The 27930-nt window shown below is 40.3% G+C and overlaps 1 protein-coding gene across 1 annotated transcript; it reads left to right on the top strand.

Moving 5' to 3' along the window:
* Positions 669-27718, top strand: LOC102175547. The gene is made up of 7 exons (XM_005678899.2): positions 669-947; positions 7493-7539; positions 15520-15613; positions 17032-17125; positions 20348-20409; positions 22719-22784; positions 27454-27718. The coding sequence occupies exons 1-6, from the start codon at positions 800-802 to the stop codon at positions 22730-22732; spliced, it is 459 nt and encodes a 152-aa protein (XP_005678956.1). The 5' UTR covers positions 669-799; the 3' UTR covers positions 22733-22784; positions 27454-27718.

Below are 27930 nucleotides of genomic sequence, written 5' to 3'. Positions count from 1 at the left end.
TGGGCACTGGGGCAATATTGCTCAAGTTTCAGTCATTCTGGAACCACCTTCACAATTTTGCCTTATCCTTTAAATCATACTATTTATATTTCTGAAAGGTGACGTTTTAACCTAGATTATTTTAAAAGAACAGTATATATTGTTGCCAGTATATCATTATGACTTTGTTGCAGTTCAGTCACTCAGTCGTGTCCGACTCTTTGCTACCCTATGGACTGAAGCACGCCAGGCAGCCTCCTCTGTCCTCTGCTGTCTCTCAGAGTTTTCTCAGATTTGTATTCATTGAGTTGGTGATGCGATCTAACCATCTCATCCTCTGCTGGCACCTTCTCCTTTTGCCTTTCATCTTTCCCAGCATCAACATCTTGACTGCTAGTTATATTTTCCCCATCACTTTAAAAATAAAAACTAAGAACCAGACGAAGAAAGCTGCTACTGCTTTCTAGCTATTGAATGGTGGAACTTAGAATTCAGGCCTTCTTCAAAAGCAACAACCCAGCAGGGAAATGCTGTGGGTTTCGGAGGGTAATAGACTTCGATCGAGACCAGTGGACAAAGCGTAGGTGGTGACCGTGGCAGGCCAGCATTGCATGACAAACATTCTGCATTCTGGCTGGAACATTAGTGGTACTAAAATTCTGCGAATTATGCTGGAGTCCAAGGCTCTGAAAGAGCCGCCTCGGAAGGGACTGCTGGGACGGCTCATGGTCCGTGAGTGGGTCCACAGGTCCAAATAAGTACCTGATGCCTACCACAGTCCCTCTGGCCAACAGCTGGTGGCACCCAGGTCCAAAGAGCTATGTGCTGGCTGCGGTCATGGAGCCAAATCCTCCTGCCAGTTTTTATCTCTCTCTTTCTCATCCAACTGTTTATCAGCTTCTCAGAAAATAGCTTTTCGCAAATCTCCAGGTACAAGGACAAGCAAAGAACAAAAACTATGAATGATGGTAGGTAAGCCATCCTGAGCCCAGAGGCACTGCTTCACGTGTGCTGAGGCTTTTATATTTGAGCCTTCCTGGAAGGCTGAAATTTTCATCTCTAAAGTTGTCTTTGGGTGTTGACTAAAAAGATGCACAATGTGGGAGATACCAATTAAGTTTTTGAGGGGCAAAATAAGGACTGCAGCCTGGGAGACAGCACCTCAAATATCTCTGAGAGACTGCTCCAAAGAGGCAGGTGGGGGAAGGTCAATATATAAGGTTTTGGTGAAGGGGGAGCTCAATGCAATCAAATGCTTACTTTACAAGAGGTTTTCTTCAGTCACCAGGAGCTGATGTCACCATGAAGGGATTCAGTGATTTATCTATATATGAAGAGATGTAAGGATTGGGATTATGAAATCAGTTCCTGAAAATATCTAACTTTCTAAAGACCTGTTGCACCAGATTCCTTGGAGCACAGAGTGCCTCACTCCACCCTGAACTCCTTCAGGGGGTGTTGAAGGTCAACAGCCACAGCAGCACAGGGGTCAGTCTCCGCAGAGGCCGATGGCAAATGCCCTTGGCAAGTGCCGATTTGTAGTTGACAATGGGAAGACATATTTAAAAGATCTTCATGTTTTTGGTGAAATCCAGTTAAACTGGGGTCTTCCCAGGTGGCTCTGGTAAATGGTAAAGAATTCACCTGTAATGCAGGAGACAATTCTTGGGTTGGGAAGATTCCCTAGAGTAGAAAATTAGAACCCACTCCAGTATTCTTGCCTGGAGAATCCCCTTGGACAGAGGAGCCTGGAGGGCTGCAGTCCGCAGGGTTGCAGAGTCAAACATGGTCTTTTTTTAGTGTTTTAAGGTCTTAACTAATAAATTCTTAGTTTGGGTCTTATCAAGTCATTACTTTGGTTTAGAGACTTCCCTTGGTTCCCCTCCCCAACAGAAGAAATGTTGAAATGTTAAAAGCCTTACTGAGTTAAATTTACGAACCTGGAGATGAAGTTTCCAGTATCCTAAACTGGAATTGTATAGATAGAATACGGACGGGATTTAAACTACTTGGAAAATGCCCTGTAAAGCCAAGGTTACCATTTTTATGAAGACTCTGAGACAGAATAGTTACTGCTTTCTGGTTTTCAGAGTAAAAAAGATAGTATCTATAACCAAGTTTGTCTTCCTTCCTAAAACCGAACCGAAAGCTCTTAGCTTTGCCCTGGAATGAGAAGTTCCTTTGAGAGGGTGGGGGGTGGGGGCGGCTGAACCGGAAGACCTGGCTTGCCTCCTTTGGTTTCATCTCTCCTGTACATGTTTCTCTCACTTAACCTCGCAATCATTCCCATACATACTTTAAGCGAAACAATGTTCTCTTACCACACCTGCCACATTCTCCCCAGGAAGAGTGCCTAAAAACATAGGCTGAACGTAGAAACAAATCTTTCCCTTTGTCCCCTAGCAAATTGGAGTCACACTAGAATTTTTCAGAAAACCTTGTTAAAATACTGAGGAAGAACAAAAAGGGAAGAAACAAAAATAAATCAAGAATCATAGGTGACAGCCATGAAATTAGAAGAATGCTCCTTGGAAGGAAAGCTATGACAAACCTAGACAGCATATTAAGATGCAGAGACATTACTTTGCCCACAAAGGTCCATCTAGTCAAAGCTATGGGTTTTTCCAGTAGTCATGTATGGATGTGAGAGTTGGACTATAAAGAAAGCTGAACACTGAAGAATTGATGCTTTTGAATTGTGTTGGAGAAGACTCTTGAGGGTCCCCTGATCGGCAAGGAGATCAAACCAGTCAGTCCTCAAGGAGATCAGTCCTGGGTGATCATTGGAAGGACTGATGCTGAAGCTGAAGCTCCAATACATTGGCCACCTGATGTGAAGAGCTGACTCAATTAGAAAAGACCCTGATGCTGGGAAAGCTTGAAGGCAGGAGGAAAAGGGGATGACAGAAGATGAGATGGTTGCGTGGCATCAGCAACTCAACAGACAGGAATTGGCACAAGCTCCAGGAGATGGTGAAGGACAGGGAAATGCTGCGTGCTGCAGTCCATGGGGTCACAGATAGCTGGAAATGACTGAGTGAGTGAACAACAAACAGATAACAGAGTCTGGTCTTCTAGCCAGCTTGGTTCTGGGGCTGACCAATCTTGGTCAGTGTTTCTCAGAAAACAACTTCCCTTTTGGAGGGAAGACCTAGGTCAGCCTATTTCTGAGCCTCTCCTGAGTGCTGGCTTCTTAGCGTGGGGTCATTTCCCCTTTGAGCTCACATTCAACCTTCCCCTTTTATAAGCAGGTGGTTTCTTGGACATGATACTTTCACTTCCAAAACCTCTTCTATCCTCTCACAGGAGATTTTCACCTCCATCATTTCTAACACTCCAAGTGATAGACCTTCCCACAGGTACCCACAGGACTCTGAGAGTGATCCCACATCGAGTGAGATCTCCTACTAAGTGGGTTACTTTGATCCCCAGAGCTTTTAACCCTGATGTTCACTTACATTCGAGAGTTTAGTAAGCAACATCTGAAGAAGTTCTAGTTTGCTCTTGGTGCTTTGAATTAAGAATCTTCTTCTCCAATACCTAATGAGTGAACAAAAAATACTAAACTGTAGAGAAGTTCTCTTACTGGGAGCAATCAAACAACAAAGGGCAAGCATGGAAAGAAATAGAAGGCTCTGGATCAGAACAAAACAGCACAGCCTGGCAACACTCCAAATGCCGCCATCACCCCTTAGAAATGACCGAGTCACTAAATTCCAAAAATGTTCATTAGTACTCCCAGATCTAGAGAGATGCAAACTGAGCGGGTGCCTCATTTTTCACCCTGTTCTGAAGAACAGAGAAATAGTTACAGAGAAGCAATAAGGAAAACAGAGAAATTGAACAATGGATCTGACTCTGATGGAAACACTAGTTCCTGGGCTACAAACTAGATTTAGGGGGCAGATCTACAATTCAAAGATATCCCCTGTTTGGAAATTAGCAATTTTAGCAATTAGCTAGAGTGAACCCTGGCAGTGGAAAAATGGCAAAAGCTCAGAAGAGAGTATAGAGTCCAGATACCATAACAAAGTCTGGTGGCACCGACTCACGTACGTTCTCTCCCTTTGTCAGATGCTTAGAACAGCCAAGTGAAAAGAATGTGCTGTTGTGTGTGTGTGTGTATTCAGCCATTCAGTTGTGTCTAACCCTTGGCAACCCCATGGACAATAGTCTACCAGGCTCCTCTGTCCATGGAATTGTTCAGGCAAGAATACTGAAATGGGTTGCCGTTTCCTACTCCAGGGGATCTTCCTGACCCTGGAATCAAGCCTGTGTCTCTTGCACCTCCTGCATTCGCAGGTGGATTCTTTACCACTAGCGCCACCAGAAAATATGGTAAAACTGTAGTTTGTCAGAAAAAAATTTTCCAGGACAGTGGTAAGGTGGCCAGGATGTCACTTATACTACGTCAGCACACATGGAAGCTCTGAAAACAGCTGTCAAAGCATTAGTAAGATGAAAATAGACAACAAAGAGCCTGAGCAAGCACTGCGCAGCCAACAGCAAATAATGAAGGAGTATATGATCACGTGGGCTTCCCAGGTGGCTCAGCGGTGAAGAACCCACCTACCAAAGCAGGGGATGTGGGTTTGATTCCTCGGTTGGGAAGATCCCCTGGAAGAGGAGATGGCAACCTGTTCTCTAGTGTTCTTGCCTGGAAAATTCCATGGACAGAGGAGCATGGTGGGGTACAGGCCATGAGGTTGCAGACAGTCAGACACAGCCGAGTGGCTGAGCACACACGTATGGTCACATGCAGAGAAACAGATGAACTATCCTAGAGGAAAGCATAGCTCAAGGAACAGATGAAAATCTCCCCCGCCAGGGCTGAGCTAGGAAACCCCAAAGGAGAAACAGATTGGGTGAAACATATCTCAAAGTCACAATGAGATGAAAAGTCAGGTCTCTCCAAGGAAATAAAATGAAGGCTACATATTTGAAAATGAGGCAAGGCTTGCAGGTGTTCCCTTTATTTCTATAGTATATATTTGTTTATTTCTGCTAATGCTGAATGCAGCAAAAATATCTGTCCTACAGACTCTACATATACTTATTATATTGGATTCTGGTAGCTGCCTCCTTCCTCTGTCGTCTAGCATAGAGTGTGCTGATAGCTGGGGTGAGCTGGGTCTTCACTGTCTTCCTCCTGGTAGATTTCTCAATGTTTTCTATCACCTGGGTACCTGATTCCTATGTTATAACCTATGTTATATATAATCAGAGTGACTTCTGTAACTCTACAGACCCTCTCTGAGAAAGGTGTGCTCAGGGATATTGTTCGGCAAAATGAAAATGAACTAAGGGGAAATGTGGGATTCAAAAAAGAGTAGTAAGCATAGAAACCAGTGAAACAGAATTAACTACAAATGATTGATTACAAGTTGATAGCAATGTAAATGCATTGATAGTCTAATAATAATTGAAAACTATTTAATAATAATTAAAATTCCAGATGACTTCTTCCTGGGGAGTGGTGTGGGAAGGGAAAGGCAGAAACTTAAAGCACATTAAGATCCTTGTATAGGTGGAGAATGTAGATCTTGATGAATCAATGATAGAAAAAAGAATATAAAACATATCTCAAAAAATTTTAAGGAAACAGAAACAGGTGTGACTGCAGGGTGTGATGAGGAAATAAAGGAACAAACAATAAATTGATGAAATAATATATACATTGCAAATGCTAATAGAAAATAAAGGAAGTGTAGCAACATAGTTACATAAAACAGAATTAAATAAAAATTATTTAAGGAGAATAATAAGCAATATTCCATACTGACATACAGCTCAATACATGGAGATGACATATTATGAATCTTTATTCACCTAACAATATAATTTTGAAATATAAACTATGAAATAGAACTACTTTCTAGCCAAAGCTGATAGAAACTTAAAAAACACTTAACAAATTAAAAACCCCATGGACTCACTTTACATGCCTATATCAGAAATCAATAAAGTAAATAAAATATAAGGAGGTAGTATAGAAAATAGTAACAGTAATATATGAAATCTTGTTATCCACTGCGTAAATTTTTCTCCTACATGTTCATCAAAAACTTTTGATTCCAAAAATATTTTTACTCATCCTAGATAAACTTGTCAGATTCAGTTGTTCAATTTTTTAGTTATTAATTATTTGCAATACCAATCAGAAAGTTTTTGTTTTGATATCGAGTATAATATATTTTGATGCCTGGCATCCCTAGATATTTGAAATTGTGATCCCTCATGGAAGAAGAGAAGAAGACCAAGGATGGAACTTTATGGAATAACAACATTTTAGGCATAATTAGAGGAAATGGAACCAACCAAAAAACTCAGAAAGAATGGCCAGAAACATTCCAAGAGAACTAGGAGAGAGTGATGCTGCAGGTATTAGGAAAATGTATTCAGGAGGACCAAAGTGACTAGACGGAAAACAAACACACACACAAAATCAGTCTTCAGAGTAAAGGGAGAATCTGGCCCCGAGAATGCCGTGGAAATGGCTGGTGTCGCTTTCTCCAGGCACAGAGGGAAAGGAGGAGAGGACACACTGCTTCATGTCGCGGACGGTCGTGTAGGTCAGCTGTCCTTCACTGGTCTTTCAGTAATAGGAAGAAAGACTACAAGCAGGATCGCTGGTTAGTGCTACAAATACTTAGTCTAAATCTCTGAGATGGACCCAGGTCAGGTCATTCCCTGACCTGAAGTTCAGGCTGGAGAGAAAGGAATGAGGCCATAAGGAGCAAATAGATTTGGAAAACGATGGAAATGTCAAGAAAAGTAAAGGTCTGAGTCATGCCAAAATGCAAACGAGAGGAAAGGAGAGAAGATTCTAGTCAGAGACTAGAATATTGGTATTTAAGATTTCATGGTTGCAGTCCTCTGCAATGATGGCAAAATTCAAATTTAGATCATGGTAAGAATTTGTTTAAAGTAAGGTGAAACATCAGAATTTCTCTGGATGGTGGAATTTCAGCTGACTTTTGATTTTTATGTATCCTTATTTCTTATATTGAATATGTATCACTTTTATAATTACACAAAGATAAAAATCCTATTTAAATTTTTGAAAAGTTGGAGACCCCTAACCCTCAAGTTCCCATCTGTAAATCATGGAAGGAGGCTTCTGATTGGTCTGACTTGGTCAGATGCCTTCTCCCTGGATCGATGAGTGCGGTGTGGGATTAGTCCAGTGTGCTTCAGAGGTGTAGCCTTCGATGTCTGGTTGGACCAGGGAGTTAGTGTAGGAGAGGGAGGTTATTTTTTAGAACTTTACTTGTCTCATCAAAGTTGGATGATGCACTCTCATTTTTTTCCGAGTTTAAGAGGAGAAAGTAAGAAGGAGTTAGGGTTTAAATAGTATCAATGAGAAAGTGTCTGGACTTAGGAAAATAATAAAGGAAAATGCTCCAGGTATGGATACATTTGCCATGAAACAGGAATGACTTAACAAAATGCATTTTATCTAAAATTGAGCAATAAAAATATTTAAATTTTTGTACTTAATTTTTTTTTTCAGAATGTACTGCAGCGGATAATTGTCAATCATGTATAAACAGAAAGAAGGTAAGTTAACTTTTATGTGAAGAAATTGTCTTGGGAGTGTTATAAAGTCATGTAATTTACAGTTGTAGTCTAAAAGGTATGCCAAACTTCATTTTACACAGTTCTTTAATAATAGGAATGACTGGTCACAGGTGTTAAGATGTATTTCTGCATTTCACACCATTCCTTGAGAACCTAGAAATAAAACAAAGGAAAAGCTTAGTGTGAATATGTGCTTACTTCTAGAAAATTATACTTCAAAAACAAAATAATTTTTTGTATGAAATAATTATAATTCAATTTTAAATTTATTTATTTTAATTGGAGGCTAATTACTTTACAATATTATAGTGATTTTGCCATACAGTGTCATGAATCTGCCACAGGTGTACATGTGTTCCTCATCCTGAACCCCCCTCCAGCCTTCCTCCCCATCCCATCCCTCAGAGTCATCCCAGTGCACCAGCCGCGAGCACCCTGTATCATGCATCAAACCTGAACTGGCGATCTGTTTCACTTATGATAATGTACACGTTTCAATGCCATTCTCCCAAATCATCCCACCCTCGCCCTCTCCCACAGAGTATAATTCAATTTTTAAAAAGAAAAGGAAAAACACACTCTTTAGTCTGGTTCAAAGTCCATCTCCACTTGAGACAAGTTTGCCTTCCCCACATATTCCACAAAATCCCATGATGACAAATCTCACTCCCGGCGCTGTGGAAGCCCATTCTTTTGTATACATAACTTTACTGGTGTATGTTTGGCTGTGCTGGGCCTCCGTGGCTGCTTGGGCTTCTCTTTGGCTGCGGAGGGCTTGGGCTACTGTCTCGTGGTGGCGCTCAGGCTCCACCCTATGCTGGCTTCTGTTATGGAGCACAGGCTCCAGGGCACGGGGGCTCTCAGCAGTTGCGGCACGTGGGCTCTGCGGAGCCCAGGATGCTGTGAGCACTGGACTCCAGGGCTCAGCAGTTGCGGTGCAGGGGCTCTGTGGAGCCCAGGATGCTGTGAGCACTGGACTCCCGGGCTCAGCAGTTGCGGTGCAGGGGCTTAGTTGCTCTCAGGCATGTGGGATCTTCCTGGATCAGGGATTGAACCTGTGTTTCCTGCAGAGGCAGGCAAATTCTTTACCACTGAACCACCAGGGAAACCTGAAACCTGTTCTTTGATGGTTTGTTTGTTTTATTAATTGGAGGCTAATTACTTTACAATAGTGTAGTGGGTTTTGCCAAACATCAACATGAATCAGCCACCGACTCACTTGTGTTCCCCATCCAGAATCCCCTTCCCACCTCCCCCCCCATCCCATCCCTTAGGGTCATCCTGGTGCACCAGCCCTGAGCACCCTGTCGCAATGCATAGAACCTGGACCTGTGCTCGCTTCGGCAGCACATATACTAAAATTGGAACGATACAGAGAAGATTAGCATGGCCCCTGCGCAAGGATGACACGCAAATTCCTGAAGCGTTCCATATTTTTGAAATAAAAGCAAAAATAAACAAATGGGATCTAATTAAAATTAAAAGCTTCTGCACAACAAAGGAAAATATAAGCAAGGTGAAAAGACAGCCTTCTGAATGGGAGAAAATAATAGCAAATGAAGCAACTGACAAACAACTAATCTCAAAAATATACAAGCAACTTATGCAGCTCAATTCCAGAAAAATAAACGGCCCAATCAAAAAATGGGCCAAAGAACTAAATAGACATTTCTCCAAAGAAGACATACGGATGGCTAACAAACACATGAAAAGATGCTCAACATCACTCATTATTAGAGAAATGCAAATCAAAACCGCAATGAGGTACCACTTCACACCAGTCAGAATGGCTGCAATCCAAAAATCTGCAAGCAATAAATGCTGGAGAGGGTGTGGAGAAAAGGGAACCCTCCTACACTGTTGGTGGGAATGCAAACTAGTACAGCCACTATGGAGAACAGTGTGGAGATTCCTTAAAAAATTGCAAATAGAACTACCGTATGACCCAGCAATCCCACTGCTGGGCATACACACGGAGGAAACCAGAATTGAAAGAGACACATGTACCCCAATGTTCATCGCAGCACTGTTTATAATAGCCAGGACATGGAAACAACCTAGATGTCCATCAGCAGATGAATGGATAAGAAAGCTGTGGTACATATACACAATGGAGTATTACTCAGCCGTTAAAAAGAATTCATTTGAATCAGTTCTGATGAGATGGATGAAACTGGAGCCGATTATACAGAGTGAAGTAAGCCAGAAAGAAAAACACCAATATAGTATACTAACACACATATATGGAATTTAGAAAGATGGCAATGACGACCCTGTATGCAAGACAGGAAAAAAGACACAGATGTGTATAACGGACTTTTGGACTCAGAGGGAGAGGGAGAGGGTGGGGAGATTTGGGAGAATGGCATTCTAACATGTATACTATCATGTAAGAATTGAATTGCCAGTCTATGTCTGATGCAGAATACAGCATGCTTGGGGCTGGTGCATGGGGATGACCCACAGAGATGCTATGGGAAGGGAGGTGAGAGGGGGGTTCATGTTTGGGAACGCATGTAAGAATTAAAGATTTTAAAATAAAAAAAATAAAAAACTAATAAAGTAAAAAAAAGAACCTGGACCTGCGATCCACCTCACATATGATAATATACACATTTCAACGCTACCCTCTCAAGTCATCCCACCCTCTCCCTTTCCCACCCAGTCCAAAAGACTTTTCTTTACATCTGTGTCTTTTTTGCTGTCTTGCATACAGGGTCATCATTACCATCTTTCTAAATTCCATATATGTGCGTTAGTATACTGTATTGGTGCTTTTCTTTCTGGCTTACTTCACTCTGTATAATAGGCTCCAGTTTCATCCACCTCATCAGAACTAATTCGAATGCATTTGTTTTAATGGCTGAGTAATACTCCATTGTGTATATGTACCACAGCTTTCTTATCCAATCATCTGCTGATGGACCTCTAATCTAGGTTGCTTCCATGTCCTGGCTATTATAAACAGTGCTGCGATGAACATTGGGGTACACGTGTCTCTTTCAATTCTGTCTTCCTCAGTGTGTATGCCCAGCAGTGGGATTGCTGGGTCATAAGGCAGTTCTATTTCCAGTTTTTTAAGGAATCTCCACACTGTTCTCCATAGTGGCTGTACTAGTTTGCATTCCCACCAACAGTGTGAGAGGGTTCATTTTTCTCCGCACCCTCTCCAGCATTTGTTGCTGAACCCTGTTCTTTATTCTACCATAGCTTCTGTATCTAAAGCCCTCCCTTTCTATATAAATTTTTACCTATTCTTCAAAACTTAGACAAATTCTCTGAAAGAAATCTTACGTAGTTAATCAACTAGGAGTGAGTACTTTCTCTTATGAACTACTATCACATTTATTATCTGTTCCACTCCTTTCGAAATTATAATATTTTTCCACTTAGAGACGTTTTTTAAAATAGAGTGGACATATTATATCTGCTAGTTAAACATTCAGCCTCTAGGAAACAGTGCTTTAGGGCTTCCTTGCTAGCCCCTAGTGGTAAAGAATCTGCCTGCCTACGTAGGAGACACCCAGGTTCAATCCCTGATGCAGGACGATCCCACCTGCCACAGAGCAACTAACGCCCTGCGCCACAACTATTGAGCCTGTGCTCTGGAGCCCGGGAGCCACAATTACTGAGCTCATGCGCCCCAGAGACCGTGAAAAGTCACCACAATGAGTAACCTGAGCGCTGCAACTGGAGTAGCTGCCGTTCGCCAAAACTGGAGAAAGCCTGTGCAGCAATAAAGACCCAGTACAGTCAAAAGTAAATAAATGAATAAAACTATAGAAAACAACACTATATACATCAGTGTAATCTAACCTCTATTATCTCTATCACTTGGCCTTAAATAATTAGTAAATACTCTTTATCCTCTCTATGTCCTCTACTATGAAATCCCTCTTTGCACAATAAGTACCTTCCTCCTCTCTGCATTTTTTTCCATTTTAATGATATTATCCATCAGTCTAAAGTCTGTTAGCTGACTTCTCACTTGTCACTCTCTGAAGGGTCTCTGGTTGGCATGGCTTTGTGTTTATACAGGTCATCTTCCTTAGCTACAAGGAAAAAAAAAAAACCCTGTAATTTGTCTTCAATTATGCATTAGTAATTTAGAGAGGTTGAATATATTCTGTTCTTCTGGGTAATTTGAAATTCTGCTCTTTGAAGACTTTTTAGCCTCAGTTAAGGAATTAGATCTCTTTGTGGTAAGTGACAGACACCCAGCTCAAACTAATTTAATCAAAAGAGAATATATAGACTCACAAAACTGGTAAGTCCAGGGTGGCCTTGACTTCATGCACAGCTGAGTCTAAAAGGCTGTTATTCACATTTCCTCTCTTTTCATCTCCCAGCTCTGCCTCCCTCTGGATGTGCTCAGTCGCTTCAATCACGCCTGACTCTGCCATGCTATGGACTGTAGCCCACCAGGCTCCTCTGTCCAAGGGATTCTCCAGGCAAGAATACTGGTTTGGGTTGCCATGCCCTCCTCCAGGGGATCTTCCCAACCCAGGAATCGAACCCAAGTCTCCTGTGTCTCCTGCATTGCAGGCAGATTCTTTACCACTGAACCACTGACCTCATTGTGTTCTATGGTGAATGAACATTCCATAGAGCTGGGGAAGAGGCAGGCTCTTAGCAGATCTCTCCCAGTGCCTATACAATTCCACGGAAGATTCTGATTGACCCTTCTTGTCTCTCCTGTCCGGTTCAGCGCTAGTTACTGGGCCAGAGGAATGGGCTGCTCTGGCTACCATCACCTGCATCTGGTGATTCCAATAGGAAGAAAGTGGTGGAGCATAGCTGACTGATTGCTGTAGCACCCTGGAAAGTTGGGGAAGAGGTCCACAAAGGAAAGAGGGTGTGGTTACCAGAGGAAGAAGGGTGGTGAACAAGTCGAGGCAGACAGAGAGGAAACAAAGAAACTACCTTAGGCGCCTGTCTCATCCTTTGATCTTTAGGAGGCACATAGTCTATCTTCCTCATCCCTACATTTAAAAAGATGCTCCTGGCAAAATAATGCATCTAGCCCTCGAGTAAAATTGTATTTATCCAGAATCATTGTCAGTTATTGCCTCCCCCCACCAGCTATAACTTTGGAATCTCAGGGAAATGTACAGATATTCTGTGGAATTTCCCTGACCAGGCAGTAAATTATTGATCACCCAGTCTGGCTGCTGCCTGCCCCCCTAACCCCAACCCCCTGGCTCAACCTGCAAAGCTGCTCCCTCTTCCACTGTTCTCTAAGCTCCTATCAATCAAGAGAGGGGCAGGGGAGAAAGTCTCTTCTGGGGGCTGCGCTGCCTTAGAAGCTCGCGTGCTGTGAACCTGGTGTCCGGGGCCAGGGCACCAGCCTGGTGCTGAGTGAGCACAAGCTGCTCTATGACAGGTTCAGGTTTTTCCTGGCAGTTCATCTCCATGCTGCAATTCATGGGGTCGCAAAGAGTCGGACACAACTGAGTGACTGAACTGAACTGAACTGAAAACGCTGGTAGAGCTTCCCTGGTGGCCCAGCGTTTAAGAATCTGCCTGACAATGCAGGAGACGTGGGTTCGATCCCTGGTCCAGGAAGATCCCGCATGCTGCAGAGGAAATAAGCCCCTGTGCTACAGCTGCTAAGTGGCCCTGGAACCCGTGCACCACAACAAGAGAAGCCACCGCAATGAGAAACCCGTGCACCACAACAAGAGAAGCCACCGCAATGAGAAACCCGTGCACCACAGTGAAGGCCCAGCACAGCCAGAAACAAAACAAAACATCCTGCTGGATGGCATGAACTTGACTCTTAGAAATTTCAAGATCTAGTAACCAAGGCCTGAAGTCTCCAGGGTGTAATCTTTGATTCTAGCCCTTGATTTTGAAGTTCGTCTTTAAGCAAAAGTCCAAGAGAACAGGACCCAGTTAGCCTAACCAATTTCAATCTGAAACTTACCTTCACTTGACCTTTGATCTTGGTTAACACGAGACGAAAGCTGACCTGTGATGTATCTCTTGTTCTCAGGAAGTGTCTGAAAAGTGTTAGTTGTTCAGTTGTGTCCTACTCTTTGCGAGTCCATGGAGTGTAGCCCTCCAGGCTCCTCTGTCCATGGGATTTCCCAGGCAAGGATGTTGGAGTGGGTTGCTATCTAAGGAGTGACATTTTACATTGGAATGTACTGAGCGACTTCACTTTCACTTTTCCCTTTCATGCATTGGAGGAGGAAATGGCAACCCACTCCAGTGTTCTTGCCTGGAGAATCCCAGGGACGGGGGAGCCTGGTGGGCTGCCATCTATGGGGCCGCACAGAGTCGGGCACGACTGAAGCGACTTAGCAGCAGCAGTACTGATATATCCTGCTGGTCTCAGGATATCCAGCAGGAGGAGATTGGGAGGGGTCTGGGAGCAGTCTCATAGGATTGGCTACCAGCATAGAACCGAATTGGTCACATTAGAACCTGAGCTTCCCTATTTACTAGATGTGTGCCTTCATGTGCATTGCTGGACTGCTCTGCGCCTTCTTCTGCTCCTCTATCAAGTGGACATAGCAGTCCATAGCTTAGAGGGTTGTTGTGAGTATGAAGTGAATTAATACATATACAGGGCTCAGAATAGTGCCTGTCACATGGTAAGCCTTATGTAAGTGACAGCCATTTTTACCACTGTGCTGTCCTTTTTTTTACTCTTCTAGATTGTAGTCTTATCTCCCACCAGTAGTTGCCACCTTTATACCTTGCTTTTACTTCCTTCAACAAGGGACTTAGAATTCAGCTTTCCTATTTACGAATGATCATCAACCACCAGGGAACAAAAGGGGGAAGGGGGCAAGGCAAGGCTGGTATAAGCACCTCCAGGCCCATGTATAGTAGAAGCGGAGTCCCCAGAGGAAAGCGGGAGTGCTGCAGACGAGGGGAATAGGAAAGAGTGTGAGAGAGGGGGCGAAAAAGCAGCCTACCTACGGAAATCCTTATTAATGCTCTGTGAAGGGAGGTCTTAGTGTTGGTTTACTAGGGGTTCCCAGGTGGCTCAGTGGTAAAGAATCCACGTGCCAACGCAAGAGACTCAGGTTCGATCTATGGGTTGGGAAGATGCCCTGGAGGAGGAAATGGCATTCCAGTATTCTTGCCTGGAGAGTCCCATGGACAGAGGAGCCTGGTGGGCTACAGTTCATGGGGTCGAAAGGAGTCGGACGTGACTGAGCACACTCACGCAGTTCTTTCACAGAGCCTGAGAAAATTCAGGAACATGTGATTCCTTGAGTGACTGCTGTTCAGCAGAATTATTAATACGAAGGAGTAAGGGACGCAGAGAAACTAAGGGACAAGAGCCAAGCGAAGATGTGATCTCTGCCAAAGCCTACACTTGGCCTGAACCCTGGGAAGCCCTGGGGCAAAAGGTTATATAGCGGACTGGTGCCTGCCTTGAGGCAAGCAAACCCATCGTTCAGAACCCCGTATACCTGTCAGCTGGCGATGCACAGTGGCTCAGTGAGGAAGAATCCACCTGCCAATGCAGGAGATGCAGAAGACATGGGCTTGATCCCTGGGTCGGGAGGATCCCCTGGAGGAGAGCATGGCGACCCACTCCAGTGTTCTTGCCTGGAGAATCCCATGGACAGAAGAGCCTGGCGGGCTACAGTCCATGGGGTCACAGAGAGTCAGACACGACTGAGCACACGCATGTGACAGTACAACATACTGTCAGTTACTGATGGAGGTGGAGGTAGCCTCATAGGCCAGCTGGGACCCATCCATGAGGACATGCAAGAAAAAGGGCAGCTTGAGCCACTGTCTGCCACCACACACTGCAGCTGGGTTTGTGTGCACGGGCCTGGTAAAGCAGGTCTGAGCACACCACCAGCAGCATCAACTATAAATAATAATAATAATAAGATGATGGCTGTTATAAATTGAACACTTATCAAACTAGTACCAGAAACTTACTGAGATTGCAATTATTATACTTTTTTTTTTTCCTTCCAAACACAGTGTTTTTGGTGCAGTAAAGAAAAGGCTTGCAAAAAAATTTGTTTTCCAAATTCTGAGTGTCCTGTCAGTTGTTCATTTTGGTTAAACTGTCAAGGTGAGTTGTCCTTATTTGAATTTTTATGTACTTTTTAATAACAGACTTGCAAACACTAGTGATTTGCTACAGTTGAAAAATTATTATATTTACTTTATTAAAATACAGCATATCTGTTCATTTCTGTTTCCCCTGATTGCTTCCAGCCAGCTTCCAAACTAGGTCAATCTATATTCTGATTGGTGGGTGCCTTACCTTACTGATTGTTAAATACTTCAAATTTCATCTCTAAAATACTCCTATATACAATGACTATAACCGAGTGAAAGGAGGGTTGTGTTCTTAAGTTGCTTTAGGAACTCCAGGAGTTTCTTATAAGCTAATCCTGGGGATGAGGACATACTGAGCCCAGTGGTGTTATTGTAATTTATATTTTCTCAGCTAATGTGTTCAATACTGAGAATTACCAATCAAAAAGAATGATTCCCTAGAACTAAACTCATCTCAATCATCAAAGAATCTTTAAATTATATCTGTAATATTGTATTTGGGTTTTTTTTTTTAATTAAAGTGAAAGATTACAAATTTTTTTCACAAACCCATGTTTTCTTCAGATACCATCAGGTAAACTGAATTCATAATTGTTGGTTGCAAAGAGCTGATATGAGTGAGTGATACTTTGTGTATTTAGTATGAATGGGGAACCCCTAGGCTTCTACTTCATCTTCTGCCCTCTGGTTTCATTATACAGGTACACCAGGCTGATAAGTTAAATAGTATTGAGAGGAGATAAAGTTTCCAAGTGCTGGAGATCTGATTTCCCAGCAAATGTTAGTTGTCTTTTTTTTTTTTTTAAGTTGTCTTTTTGATAAGGAACTCTTGAAACTCAAACAATAAACCACCCCTCACTACCTACTATTTGTATTTGTACAGAAACAGTAGCCTGAAGGACCTTTTTTTTTCTGTTGAGATATTGCCTGGAAATGAGTTTAGAGATAAAATAAAGGAAAAAAAAAAGCTAGTGGCCTAATAGTTCACCAATTTAGAGATGAAAGTAGTGTTAGTCATTCAGTCGTGTCTAACTCTTTCTGACATGATGGACTGTAGCCTTCCAGCCTCCTCTGTCCATGGAATTCTCCAGGCAAGAATACTGGAATGGGTTGCCATTCTCTTCTCCAGGGAATCTTCTCAACCCCGGGATCGAACCAGGTCTCCTGCATTGCAGGCAGATTCTTTACTGTCTGAGCCACCAGGAAGATAAAGAACATTTTTTAGCAACCCAGATTATTTTCAGATGTTAATGACTATTGTGTTAAAGATGGTTTTATTGGAGTGTATAATGTATGTTACTGTATAATTTTTAATAATGACCTGTGACTTTGTATTTAAGAATCAGACTGCATGGTAGTAGAAATGATGAAACTATGAGAAATTAACCTTCTGTTGGCTTAAAATAGAGTTCTTTTCATTCATTTCAGTTGACATGTTTGGATTCCTGATGCTTCTACTCCTTGTAATCATGGTTATAGCCTTCATTTGTCAATTCTGCATTTATCAATATTATCTACAGAGGTATGTTCATTTTATCCTTAGTAAGAATGCACTTTGGGATAATATCAGTGAAGAGAATGAGCTTGTAATCAAGAAATGGTTTACCTTTTTTATGTAATAAAAATAATACATGTATCCATATGATAAGGACACATCACTTTTTTGAAAAGTACAGAAAATTGTCAAATAAAAAGCTTAATTTTTCCACTCCCCGCTCCACCTCTGACACCTCCTCTCCAAAAGTGATCCTTTTAGTATGATTCTATTTGTGGTTCTTCTTTTGGTTAACTCCAAGTCTTTGAACAATATGGCTTTTTCTCTTTTTCATGATTATTGACTTTAGATATTATCTATCTACTCCCCATCATGAAAACTGAAAAATGTATCTTGCACGATCCATGTTTCTTTTTGTTTTTCACTGTTACATATTATTATTTTGCTATTTTAGAATCGTAACTATCCTTGTTCACTACTAGCTGTTAAGATGCCTAATATTTCTTCTGTTGGCTATCTTTTTTACTTTGAGTAATCTATTTAGCCCTCTATTTCTCTACCTATCAATAGTTTTCCTATTAATTAAGATCAGAAAATCTGGAAACCTGTTTCCTTCCATGTGTCTTCTTCTCTCTCTAGCTCCTAAATTCAGTAAGCTTTCTCACTCATTTGACTTTTCTCAGTGTATAATACTTGCATTCTGTTCTGTAACTTTATTTATATCTTGAAATACTCTATAATTTGCATCTAAAATTTTTTTACTATTAAAAAGAATAAAACATATTATGATTGTGTAAATAATGTTTAGAAAAGAACTGAAGTGGAAATAGGAAAGGTAATTCTATGTCACAAACCTGTATTGTTTAACAAAGAATTACCTAGTGTTCCAACCAAATAGTCTCTTTCTTTACTCTCCATTTCTCAAAATCATGATATATTTCAGCTTGTTTCATGTTTACATTGTAACTTATACAGCTTTTGGATTTCCTGGAGTTTTAGCTACCTTCATTATTTCTTGGCAAAAAGGACACAGGACACATGTATCTTTATTCTTAACACTGTGATTACTCATTTAGTATTTGGTAAAATATATTCATTTTCTTCTTATAAATATTCTTTTAAAAGTCCTCTGACTTCCTGTTATACTTTACAAAAATTAGTTTCTTTTCACTGCTCTATTGAGTTAGAAGAACTTGTGGATCCCATATCTTCCTTTTTTCAGAATTCATTCTTTTTTTCTTTTGCTGGAGTGTATTTTCAAGTAACTTTTTCTTTTTTTTTTTTTTCAAGTAACTTTTTCAAAAGGAGTTCACAAAAGGTATGGAAAATATTTTCATAGTCCATACACTTTGAGAAGCTTTTCTCCATTCTCCTTCAAGCCAATACAATATTATTTTCTTCCTTCAGTTTGTGTGCCTTTTTCAAGAAGAACCCATAGACAAGCTAGAAAGATCCATTGATAAGGCAAAGGCACATTAATAGGCCCATCTGTAAGTAAAATGTACCTGTATGAAAAAATAAGTGTTAGCCAAATGTTCTGTTCGCTTACTTAAGACCATTAATTTTTCTAGGACTTTGTATTTTTCTGGCTATGAGACTTTTTATCCTCTTCTTATTAACATGTAAGGATAAAAGAAACAGTAAGATAGAAGATAATTCCTTATTCTTTACATCTCATTATAAAAATATACCCGGAAGGAAGAACCAAAAAGTGTACATTACATGTGTGGCAAGAGGCTGTAACAAACATGTTGCTCTTTTAAAAAATACCTATATTTTCCCCTAGGGGCCTGGTCTTTCATAAGTGTCATCACTTTTTTGCATAGATGCTTATCAGTAAAGTGGCTAATTATTCCCACAAGAGAATAGGGGCCCGAGCAAATATCCATCGCTGAAGCTTCTGTAGTTTGAGTGGAAAGTTCTGAAACCTCTGCAAATATGGGCCAACAACTGCCCTCATTCTGGTTTTGCACTACTACTCACCTGCTATCTATCTCTTCTTTTTTTGTTTTCATTTAGAGATCTGTTGTTGTGCAGTGGCTAAGTCGTGTCTGACTCTTTGTGACTCCATGGACTGCAGCACACCAGACTTTCCTGTGGTTCACCATCTCCCAGAGCTTGCTCAAACTCAGGTCCATTGAGTCGGTGATGCCATCCAACCATCTCATCCTCTGTCATCCCCTTCTCCTCTTGTCCTCAATCTTTCCTAGCTTTAGGGTCTTTACCAGTGAGTTGGCTCTTTGCAGCAGGTGGCCAAAGTATTGGAGTTTCTGTTTTAGCATCAATCCTTCCAATGCATATTCAGGGTTGGTTTCCTTTAGGACTGACTGGTTTGATTTCCTTTCTGACCAAGGGACTCTCAAGAGCCTTCTTCAGCACTGTACTTCGAAAGCATCACTCTTTGGTGCTCAGTCTTCTTGATGGTCTAACTTTCACATCCGTACATGACTACTGGAAAAACAACAGCTTTAACTACACAGACCTTTGTCAGCAAAGTGATATCTCTGCTTTTTAACACACTGTCTAGATTTGTCTTAGCTTTTCTTCCAAGCATCTTTTAATTTTGGAAATCTTATTAATTCCATGAGAACTGCATCCTGTTAGGGAAATTTGTGTTAAGGACTTATTGTGCTTCATAATACAAAGATTCTTCTTGGGTTCCAGAAACAACCATATTTCAATTAAAAAAAATGAATGAGTAATGGGGCATTAAAATATTGATTATTATATCTGATCTAATGGTCTTATTATCTAGCAGATATGCTTCTAAGTTAAAGGACTTTTAAAATTTCCAAATGTCAGATAAAATAAATGTTTAACTATTCATCTACTCAAAGCCTCCTTGACTCTCATCTATTTCAGTAAATATTTACTGAGCATTTATTATGCCTTATGTAATGTGGTTGTCACTAGGGACATAATTATAGCAAGAAAAGATAAATCCTTGCCTTCACATAATTTACATCCTACTGAGAGAAGATGTGGAGAAGTAAATTAGCAGTTGTTAATTCTATTGCTAACTTACTGAAATTTTAAATGACATTTCATTTATTTTAATTTTATTACCATATCCTTAATCAAACACTTTAAGTCTCCTGATGGATAAATATAAGGAGGATTTAATATGTGATAAAACAATGGTAATAGAACGTTATATAAATGTAATCTAATGAAATAAAATAACTCCGATGATAAATTTATTTTCAAAATAAGCCTTACTAATTCTAAATTTACCACCTTTTTGAACAGAACTCGAGTCTATATTGGTGGAAGACCACACGCAATTTACATTCCTCATGGGGGTGATCCTGGCAAGTATTTTAATTTATTTGATGAGATGCCCATACTCTTTCAGTAACTCACAATTAGAATTCTTCCCCTTACTTATTCCAGGCATCAAAATTAAAGTATGAGTACTAAATACTGTTCTCATTTCTAAAACATATTCTTGTAACCTCAATAGCTAATCTAAGATGGGTAAAAACCATCATATTGATAGAGAAGACTAAAATTTCCAGTCAGGGTTGGATATTAATAGCTTTCCCAGTTCCGCCTACTCCCAATCCACAAAAAGAACTCAACAAAAAATTAACTTTGCTTTAAGAAATCCTTGAAGACTTTTCCCAAAACAATTTGCCTTACTTAGTCGGCTGACCCTCTCTCTACTTTTTTTCAGCTTGATTCTTTAATACTTCCCTTACTTACAAGATTCCTCCTTACCCAGAACTCAAATCTTAGCGTCCTTCAACTAAACATGGACAGCTCTGGGTAGGTTCTCACATGCTTGCACCCATGCTTGGACCTTGGAAAGTGAAAGTCGCTCAGTCATATCCGAGTCTTTGCGACCCCATCAACTGTCCATGGAATTCTCCGGGCCAGAATACTGTGGGTAGCCTTTCCCTTCTCCAGGGGATCTTCCCAACCCAAGGATTGAACCCAGGTCTCCTGCATTGCAGGCAGATTCTTTACTAGCTGAGCCACAAGGGAAGCTCAAGAATACTGGAGTGGGTAGCCTATCCTTTCTCCAGGGGATCTTCACGACCCAGGAATCAAACCAGGGTCTCCCGCATTGCAGGCAGATTCTTTACCAACTGAGCTATCAGGGAAGCCCAACTAAAGTCAGAACCATAGTACCCTTGTTCACCTGGATGACTGAACCATAAAATATTGACTGATGAAAGGGTACTACAAGGTCCTTCATAATTTCCATTAAAAATAATGTCAGGGGATATCCAGCTTATTGTGCTGTTTTGGGCCTCTGGGACATGATACTATATCTGAATGAGAAGCAAGGTAAAATTTGTATGTTTAAGGATCAACTGTCAAGCATGTATTGACTCCATTGCTAACCCCTAGCTCCTGTTACATAGAAATTGTTTTGATGGTAACAGGATCATGAACTATTTGGAAAAGCTATTTAAGAGAGTAGCATTAAAACATCTACATTACCATATGTAAAACAGATAGCCAGTGAAAATGTACTGTATGATGCAGGGAGCTCAAAGCTGGTGCTCTGTGACAACCTAGAGGGGTGGGATGGGGGATGGGAGGCGGGAGGGAGGTTTAAGAAGGAGGGGATATATGTATGCCTATGGCTGATTCATCTTGATATATGGCAGAAACCAGCACAATATTGTAAAGCAATTATCCTCCAGTTAAAAAAAAAAAAGCTGTTTAAGGAGAGGAGCTGAAGTGCTGCTTCCTAGCATTGAAATCAAACCAGAGGACTGCAGAGAACGATGCGGCATTTCAGCTTGTGCCCGTCCACGTTCAATTCCATAGCAAACTGGGCCAGGAGAAATGCTTTGAAAAGAGCACAGGGCTGTATGTATGTGGCTGAGTTGCTTTGCTGTGCACCTAAAACTATCACATTGTTCATTGGCAATACTCCAATATAAAATAAAAGGTTGGTATTATTTTTTTTTTACAAAAGAGCACAAGGTTGGATATTTATTCATTTTAGGTAGAAGCAGTTACGTATTCACATTTTGAGAACAGTTACAGGAGATTCATTGTAGGAATATAATGTAATCAAATTCACAAAGCAGCTTTACTTTTACCCAGAAGAAACTTCTCAGGTTCAAGGGACTGCCTATATTAAAAGGGTGAGTAAAGAAAACGAGACTCGTCAAAAGGAATTCATTGAGCATCCACAGGCTCTCTGTCATCAGAGACAAGTCGTCTTGTGGTCACCACCAAATATTTGGCCTTTTTCTCTTTATTTGACTCACACCCAATTTGATAATACCTTATGTCATTTCAGCCTTAAATATTAAAATAGCAGTTGGGTGGCTCAGCAGTAAATAATCCGCCTGCAGTGCAGGAGATGTGGGTTTGATCCCTGGGTCGGGAAGATCCCCTGGAGGAGGAAATGGCAACCCCCTCCAGTAATCTTGCCTGGAGAGTTCCATGGACAGAGGAGCCTGGTGGGCTATAGTCTGTGGGGTCACAGAGTTGGATACAACGTTATGACTAAACAACAATATAAAAATCTCAGAATAGAAATCATATGATATTCACAGATATTTTATGTTTAGCATTTTTTTGAAAATTAGGTAAGTCATCATTGACTTTGGTTAGGAAGACTTTGAAAAGGTAAATTGATTGTCTTTTCTCACAGTATATAATGAATAGATAACTGAAAAGCTGGATTGCCCAGATAGAGAAGAAGGAAGTTTCTTCAATGGTAAGCTTTCAAATTATATTGCATGAATTTTCTGCATGACTTCCCTCCCTTCTGTAATGAAGCTTTTCAGAAATGTAATCAGAGTGGTTCAGAAAGTAAATGGAAATAAAATCTGTGAAATGTAAAGTGATTTTCAGTGCCTGAAACGTGAACCAGAAAATGGAGCTATAACAGCTCCTAAGTCAGGCTCCCTGAGTTGAAATCTGGGCTTTATTTACTAAGTATGTCATACTAGACCACCAACTTGACCTGTCTATGTCTTAGTTTACTTATTCATTAATACTCTCTAGTAACAGTGACTAAATTAGTCATTTTGTCTGAAGACGAAATGAGATTTTTACCAGCAAAATTCTTAGAATTTCCCTCATGCTCAGTAAGCCCTTAACAAATGTTTCTAGGGAAGTCACAGAATCTCAGCCCTTGGAGGCAAATAAAGGTCACCCTGCTCAGCTCCTGCTCCAGTGCTGGGACCCTCTTGCCAGTACCTCTGGCATGTTGGATGGTGAACAGCTGGATTTAAACAGTTAGTAATTTGGCTTTGTGTGGTGTGTGTGCATATATGTTGTGTGCACACACAGGCGCTTGACTTTCAACAGGATAAACACACAGGCATACTTCTATTGCTACCTCCTACATCCAGCCTCCGTGTACAGAGAAAGGGAGTCCCTACCTAGAGGCGTGCTGCTCCGTAACTCGATGACTCTGCAGTTGTCAGTGCAGGCGAATAAGGAAGGAGGGAAAAGAGAGTGCAGGTAACTCCCAGAAGCATGTAGGCCCCCTAAAAGCCAGAATGGTCTCCAGGAGAAAAATTAGAGTTTAAAAGACCGATGACATCTGGATGACCACCTGTCATCCAAACCATTTTGAAAGTAAAAGGGGCAGTGTTAACAAGTATGCTGGGAGGACAGGTGTAAACCAGGAGTCTCGTGCACGAGTGAGAACGTGCAGCCGTGCTGGTGGATGCCCACCGTTGTGAGGGACACGTGTATGTCTGTTTGCTGTTGGAGGGGCTGGGTATCTTTACAAACTTTAAAAAAGGAGACCTGACAATATCTGTCAAAACCTGTTTTGAGTTACTCTTTGACTTGGTGATTCTGTTATTAGTTAATGGAGATTTTTCCCCTTATGAATCACCAAAATTATATGTATTAGTTGAATCATTTGAAATTTCTAGATTTGTCCATTTGTGACATATTAAAGGAGCAATTGCATATAGTTTAATAAAATGATCAGGAGTTGATCTTGGTGTTGTGGGGTCTGAAACTTATGGAATTTGGAGACCTTCCTAAAAATTGTTTTTGTATCATCCTTTTCTTAATTTTACAAAAATGTTTGACTCTGATAACACATATTCCCAGGATCGTGAAAGGCCTAGGGCAACTGAAGGCTCCTAAAGCTTACGCTCTACCACACACATATTTTATTAAATGTTTTAAAAAATAGGACACAGTTCTTGTCCAGGCTTGAATAAGAATGGAACTGACATATACTACATTTGGGGATATAAATTAGTACAAGAGTTCTAAAAATCAGTTTGCTAATATGAATCAAGAACCTTAATCCTTTTTACTCTTTAAATCCCAAAAATGTCACTTTTGGGAATTTATCCTGTGAAAATAATCTGAAAAAGCTTCATTTTTTAACATTTAGCTCTATGATCCATTTGGAATTAGGCGTAATATATGATGTGAGATCCAGTTCCAGGTTTGTCTTTTTCCAAATGGCTATCCAACACAATTTATTTTAAAAGTCCATCTTTACATCAGTGATGAGATGGAACCTTTCTCATACATTAAATTTCCATACATATTTGAGTATACTTTTGTATATCTATTGACTGCCATTGGTTTGTCTGGCTATTCACTCCCTAACACCTTAATTAATTATGGAGGATATGTAAATTATTTTAATATCTGGAGATGGTATTAAACTTCTTCCCACCTTACATAATTGTTTCCATTTTTTTCTTAATTTTAAGTTCAAGTATAATAAAGATAAGTTGTTTATTCTAACTAGCACCAATGCTGAAAATTTCAAAAAGTTAAACATTTGGTGTCTGGGAAAGATAGTCTTTCTCGAACTTCAGAGGTTCTACATGTAAAGTAACTCATGATTTTACAGTAATTTCCTCTTGATTTGTTTCAAGTTGGTTGTCCTTTCCTGTCCCGTCTTTCTTCCTCCTTTTTTCCTCTTCTTTCTTTTTCTGCTTGCTCTCTTTTCTTTTTCTTCCAACCTTCATTTCTTCTTTTCAGAGCAGACTTACCAAAGAAAAATTTGATGATATTAGTATATCTTTTAAATTTAGGTCTTCTTATGCTGCCTTGCTGTTTAACTTTTGTAGCAGAGCAGTTTATTTAGAATAAAATGCTATTGCAGAGGGAAAATGTTGTTTCAGAAGAGATTTTACTATGCATTTGACCATATAATCATCATAGAAAGACTTTCAAATGCATAATGTAAAAATTACAATTTTAATGCTTTTTGATTAGATACTATGTTAAAAATAAAACAATTGAAACATTTAAAAAATAGACATGATATTCCAGCCCCAAAGTGTCTTCTATAAGGCAATATTTTGAAATCTTAAAATAAGACATAAAAATATACTAGCACAAATTATAGAACTACTTTTCAATTCTTGTTCATGTCTAACCAGTAAATTTGAAGAAAAGGTAATGAATTCTATTGAGAGGAAAAGAATTGACCCAGGATTGTGAGCAAACAGGACTTCGGAGCAGAGAGGAATAAAGAGCTAGAAAGACTGGGATTCACGGAAGCCTTTGATGAGAATGGAGTGAGAGAAAGTATTAGAAGAGGGAGCTATCTTAAATTAGGATATAGGTTCCAAGGCAGAGTTTCCTGTAAGAATTTATTGGAGAATGCTCTTAGGAATAACTCATATGCGGGAGAGAGAGATGGAGACTTGGGAAGGGGGAAAATAGTCATAGAATCACAATAGAGGCCTCAGGCAATTTTACGGAGAGTTCTGGGACCTGGTAGGCTCTCTAATTGAGACAAAGGGGCCCAAACCTCTGTATCAACTGTCACTGAATGTGGAATGCTCTTCAAAAGGAGACTTAACTTTGAGTGAGGCAGCTCCCTTTGACTGAGGGCAGTTACCAAAGACAGCCTGGCCGCTGGAGGAATGAGTACCCTGTTCTGGAAAGGGAGGTCCAGCCATCTGCCACAGCAGCTGTCATTGATTTGGGGGGGATATTGAGATTAGCAGTGCTGGGAAGACAGGATTTGAAATGTTGTTGTTGTTCAGTCACTAAGTCATGTCCAACTCTTTGCAACCCCATGGACTGCAGCATGCCAGGCTTCTCTGTCCTCCACTATCTTCTGGAGTTTGCTCAAATTCATGTCCTTTGAGCCAGTGATTCTCTCTAACCATTTCATCCTCTGTGGCCCCCCTTTTGCCATCATCCTTTCCCAGTATCAGGATCTTTTTCAATGAGTCAGCTTTTCACATCAGGTGGCCAAAGTATTGGAGCTTCAGCATCAGTCCTTCCAATGAAATATTCAGGGTTGATTTCCTTTAGGATTGACTGGTTTGACTTCCTTGCTGTCCAAGGGACTCTCAAGAGTTCTATTACTCTTTTAAAAAAGCACACGCCTCCATTTCAACTTTTACGTTTTCTTTACAACCCAAAGGAATATTAACGTTTCTTTCAGTTATATCTTTCCATTATTATTATTTTGATTGCCCTTATGCAGAGATTGGGCCACATGTGACTATATTTAAATAAATTTTGGAATAGAATTAATTGTGATACCGAGAAGGGGAAAATATGTAAACAGAAGATGGTAGATTTACTAGGAAAAGAAGGCAGTTGAAAAATGGTTGTTTTGAAGAAGTAGAAATAAAAGCAGATCAAATGGGACAGAGAGTGAAGTTGTAGGTTTGTCACCAGGGATTAAAATGTCTTCTAGGACACTAAGAGATGGAACAATTTAGAAATTAACAAACTTTTTCCATAAAGGGCCAGATAGTAAATACTTTAGGCTTTTGGCGTTTCCTGGTCTACTCAACTTCGCTATCATTCTGCTAAATCAGCCATAGACAATATATAATTGAATGTATGTAACTGTGTTCCAATAACATTTTATTTGCAAGAACACAAGAGGGCCAGGTTTGGTTTGCCAGCCACAGTTCATGGATTTCTGGTTTAGATGATGAAAAAGACCATTGCCTATCTCATTACATTGACTTGCAACAAATATTTTCAAAGATTCCAAATAAAATTGCCAAAAGAAGACACAAAAGGAAAGCCCAAATAGGGTAGCCATTGTGTAACTAATAATCCCATCAATTTTGTTACATGGTTAATATTGTATCCACAGGCTTTCATTTCATGATTTATTAATTTTTCATCTTCCATTTTTATATTCTTACTTCTAAATACTGAGTTCCTGAGATGGAAGCAAAAATTAATCCAGTCAATATATGCCACCCCGATAAATTCAGACAGATTTTGGCAAAGACATCTTAAAAAGTAGCCAGTCTCATAAGAAGTGTAGCAGTAATCCAAAAGTAATAGATTAGACTTCTGAAATATACATGTGATAGGTGTCTTTCCACTTAATTTGTGTGATTCTTGACAAATCTTTTACCTTCTGTTCTTTATTATTCAACTGTCCAATAAAAACACCTTTGATACTTTTCCAGAGTTTTGAAATCTACGTGACAAATTTTAAACTCCTTTGAAAAGGATGTTCAATGCCTTTTTGGAATAAGGCAGTATTTTCCACATTCAAGTTGCTGCCTGGCCAAATCCACAAACACGAATGTTATTAAAGAAAGTCTTCATTGGATTGTAGGTGAGATGAGATGACCCTAATCATCGCGACTGTACAACCAATAGGAATTTACTCCAAACTTTCACTTATTCTTAAAAATTGGGTCCTCAAATAATAAAAAGGGAGAATAAAAAGAGATGCCTTTATGTCACTTCTGTTTTGTTTTTTTTTTTCCTTTGGTAAACATATGCTGTTGAATTATCTGTCGAGCATGCCAGAGCCTCATGAGCAAATTTGGGACTGAAAATCATGGAGGTAGATTTAACTTTCTGTTTCTCCTGGTAGAAGAGAGCAGAGGGTGAGTGGCAGACAGAAATAGCTTTGTTAACCTGACTCTGTAGATGAG

Source organism: Capra hircus, chromosome 4, assembly GCF_001704415.2.
Source record: "Capra hircus breed San Clemente chromosome 4, ASM170441v1, whole genome shotgun sequence".
Classification (NCBI taxonomy): Eukaryota; Metazoa; Chordata; class Mammalia; order Artiodactyla; family Bovidae; genus Capra; species Capra hircus.
This window is presented reverse-complemented; position numbering and strand designations above follow the sequence as displayed.

What these genes read in the sequence shown, in the direction of transcription:
- LOC102175547 (XM_005678899.2), top strand. Translation starts at nt 800, where the DNA reads ATGTGCTGGCTGCGGTCATGGAGCCAAATCCTCCTGCCAGTTTTTATC. An exon ending in ATTTTGGTTAAACTGTCAAG is followed by an intron (nt 15,614 to 17,031) that starts GTGAGTTGTCCT and finishes CATTCATTTCAG; the next exon opens with TTGACATGTTTGGATTCCTG. An exon ending in TATCAATATTATCTACAGAG is followed by an intron (nt 17,126 to 20,347) that starts GTATGTTCATTT and finishes CTTTTTGAACAG; the next exon opens with AACTCGAGTCTATATTGGTG.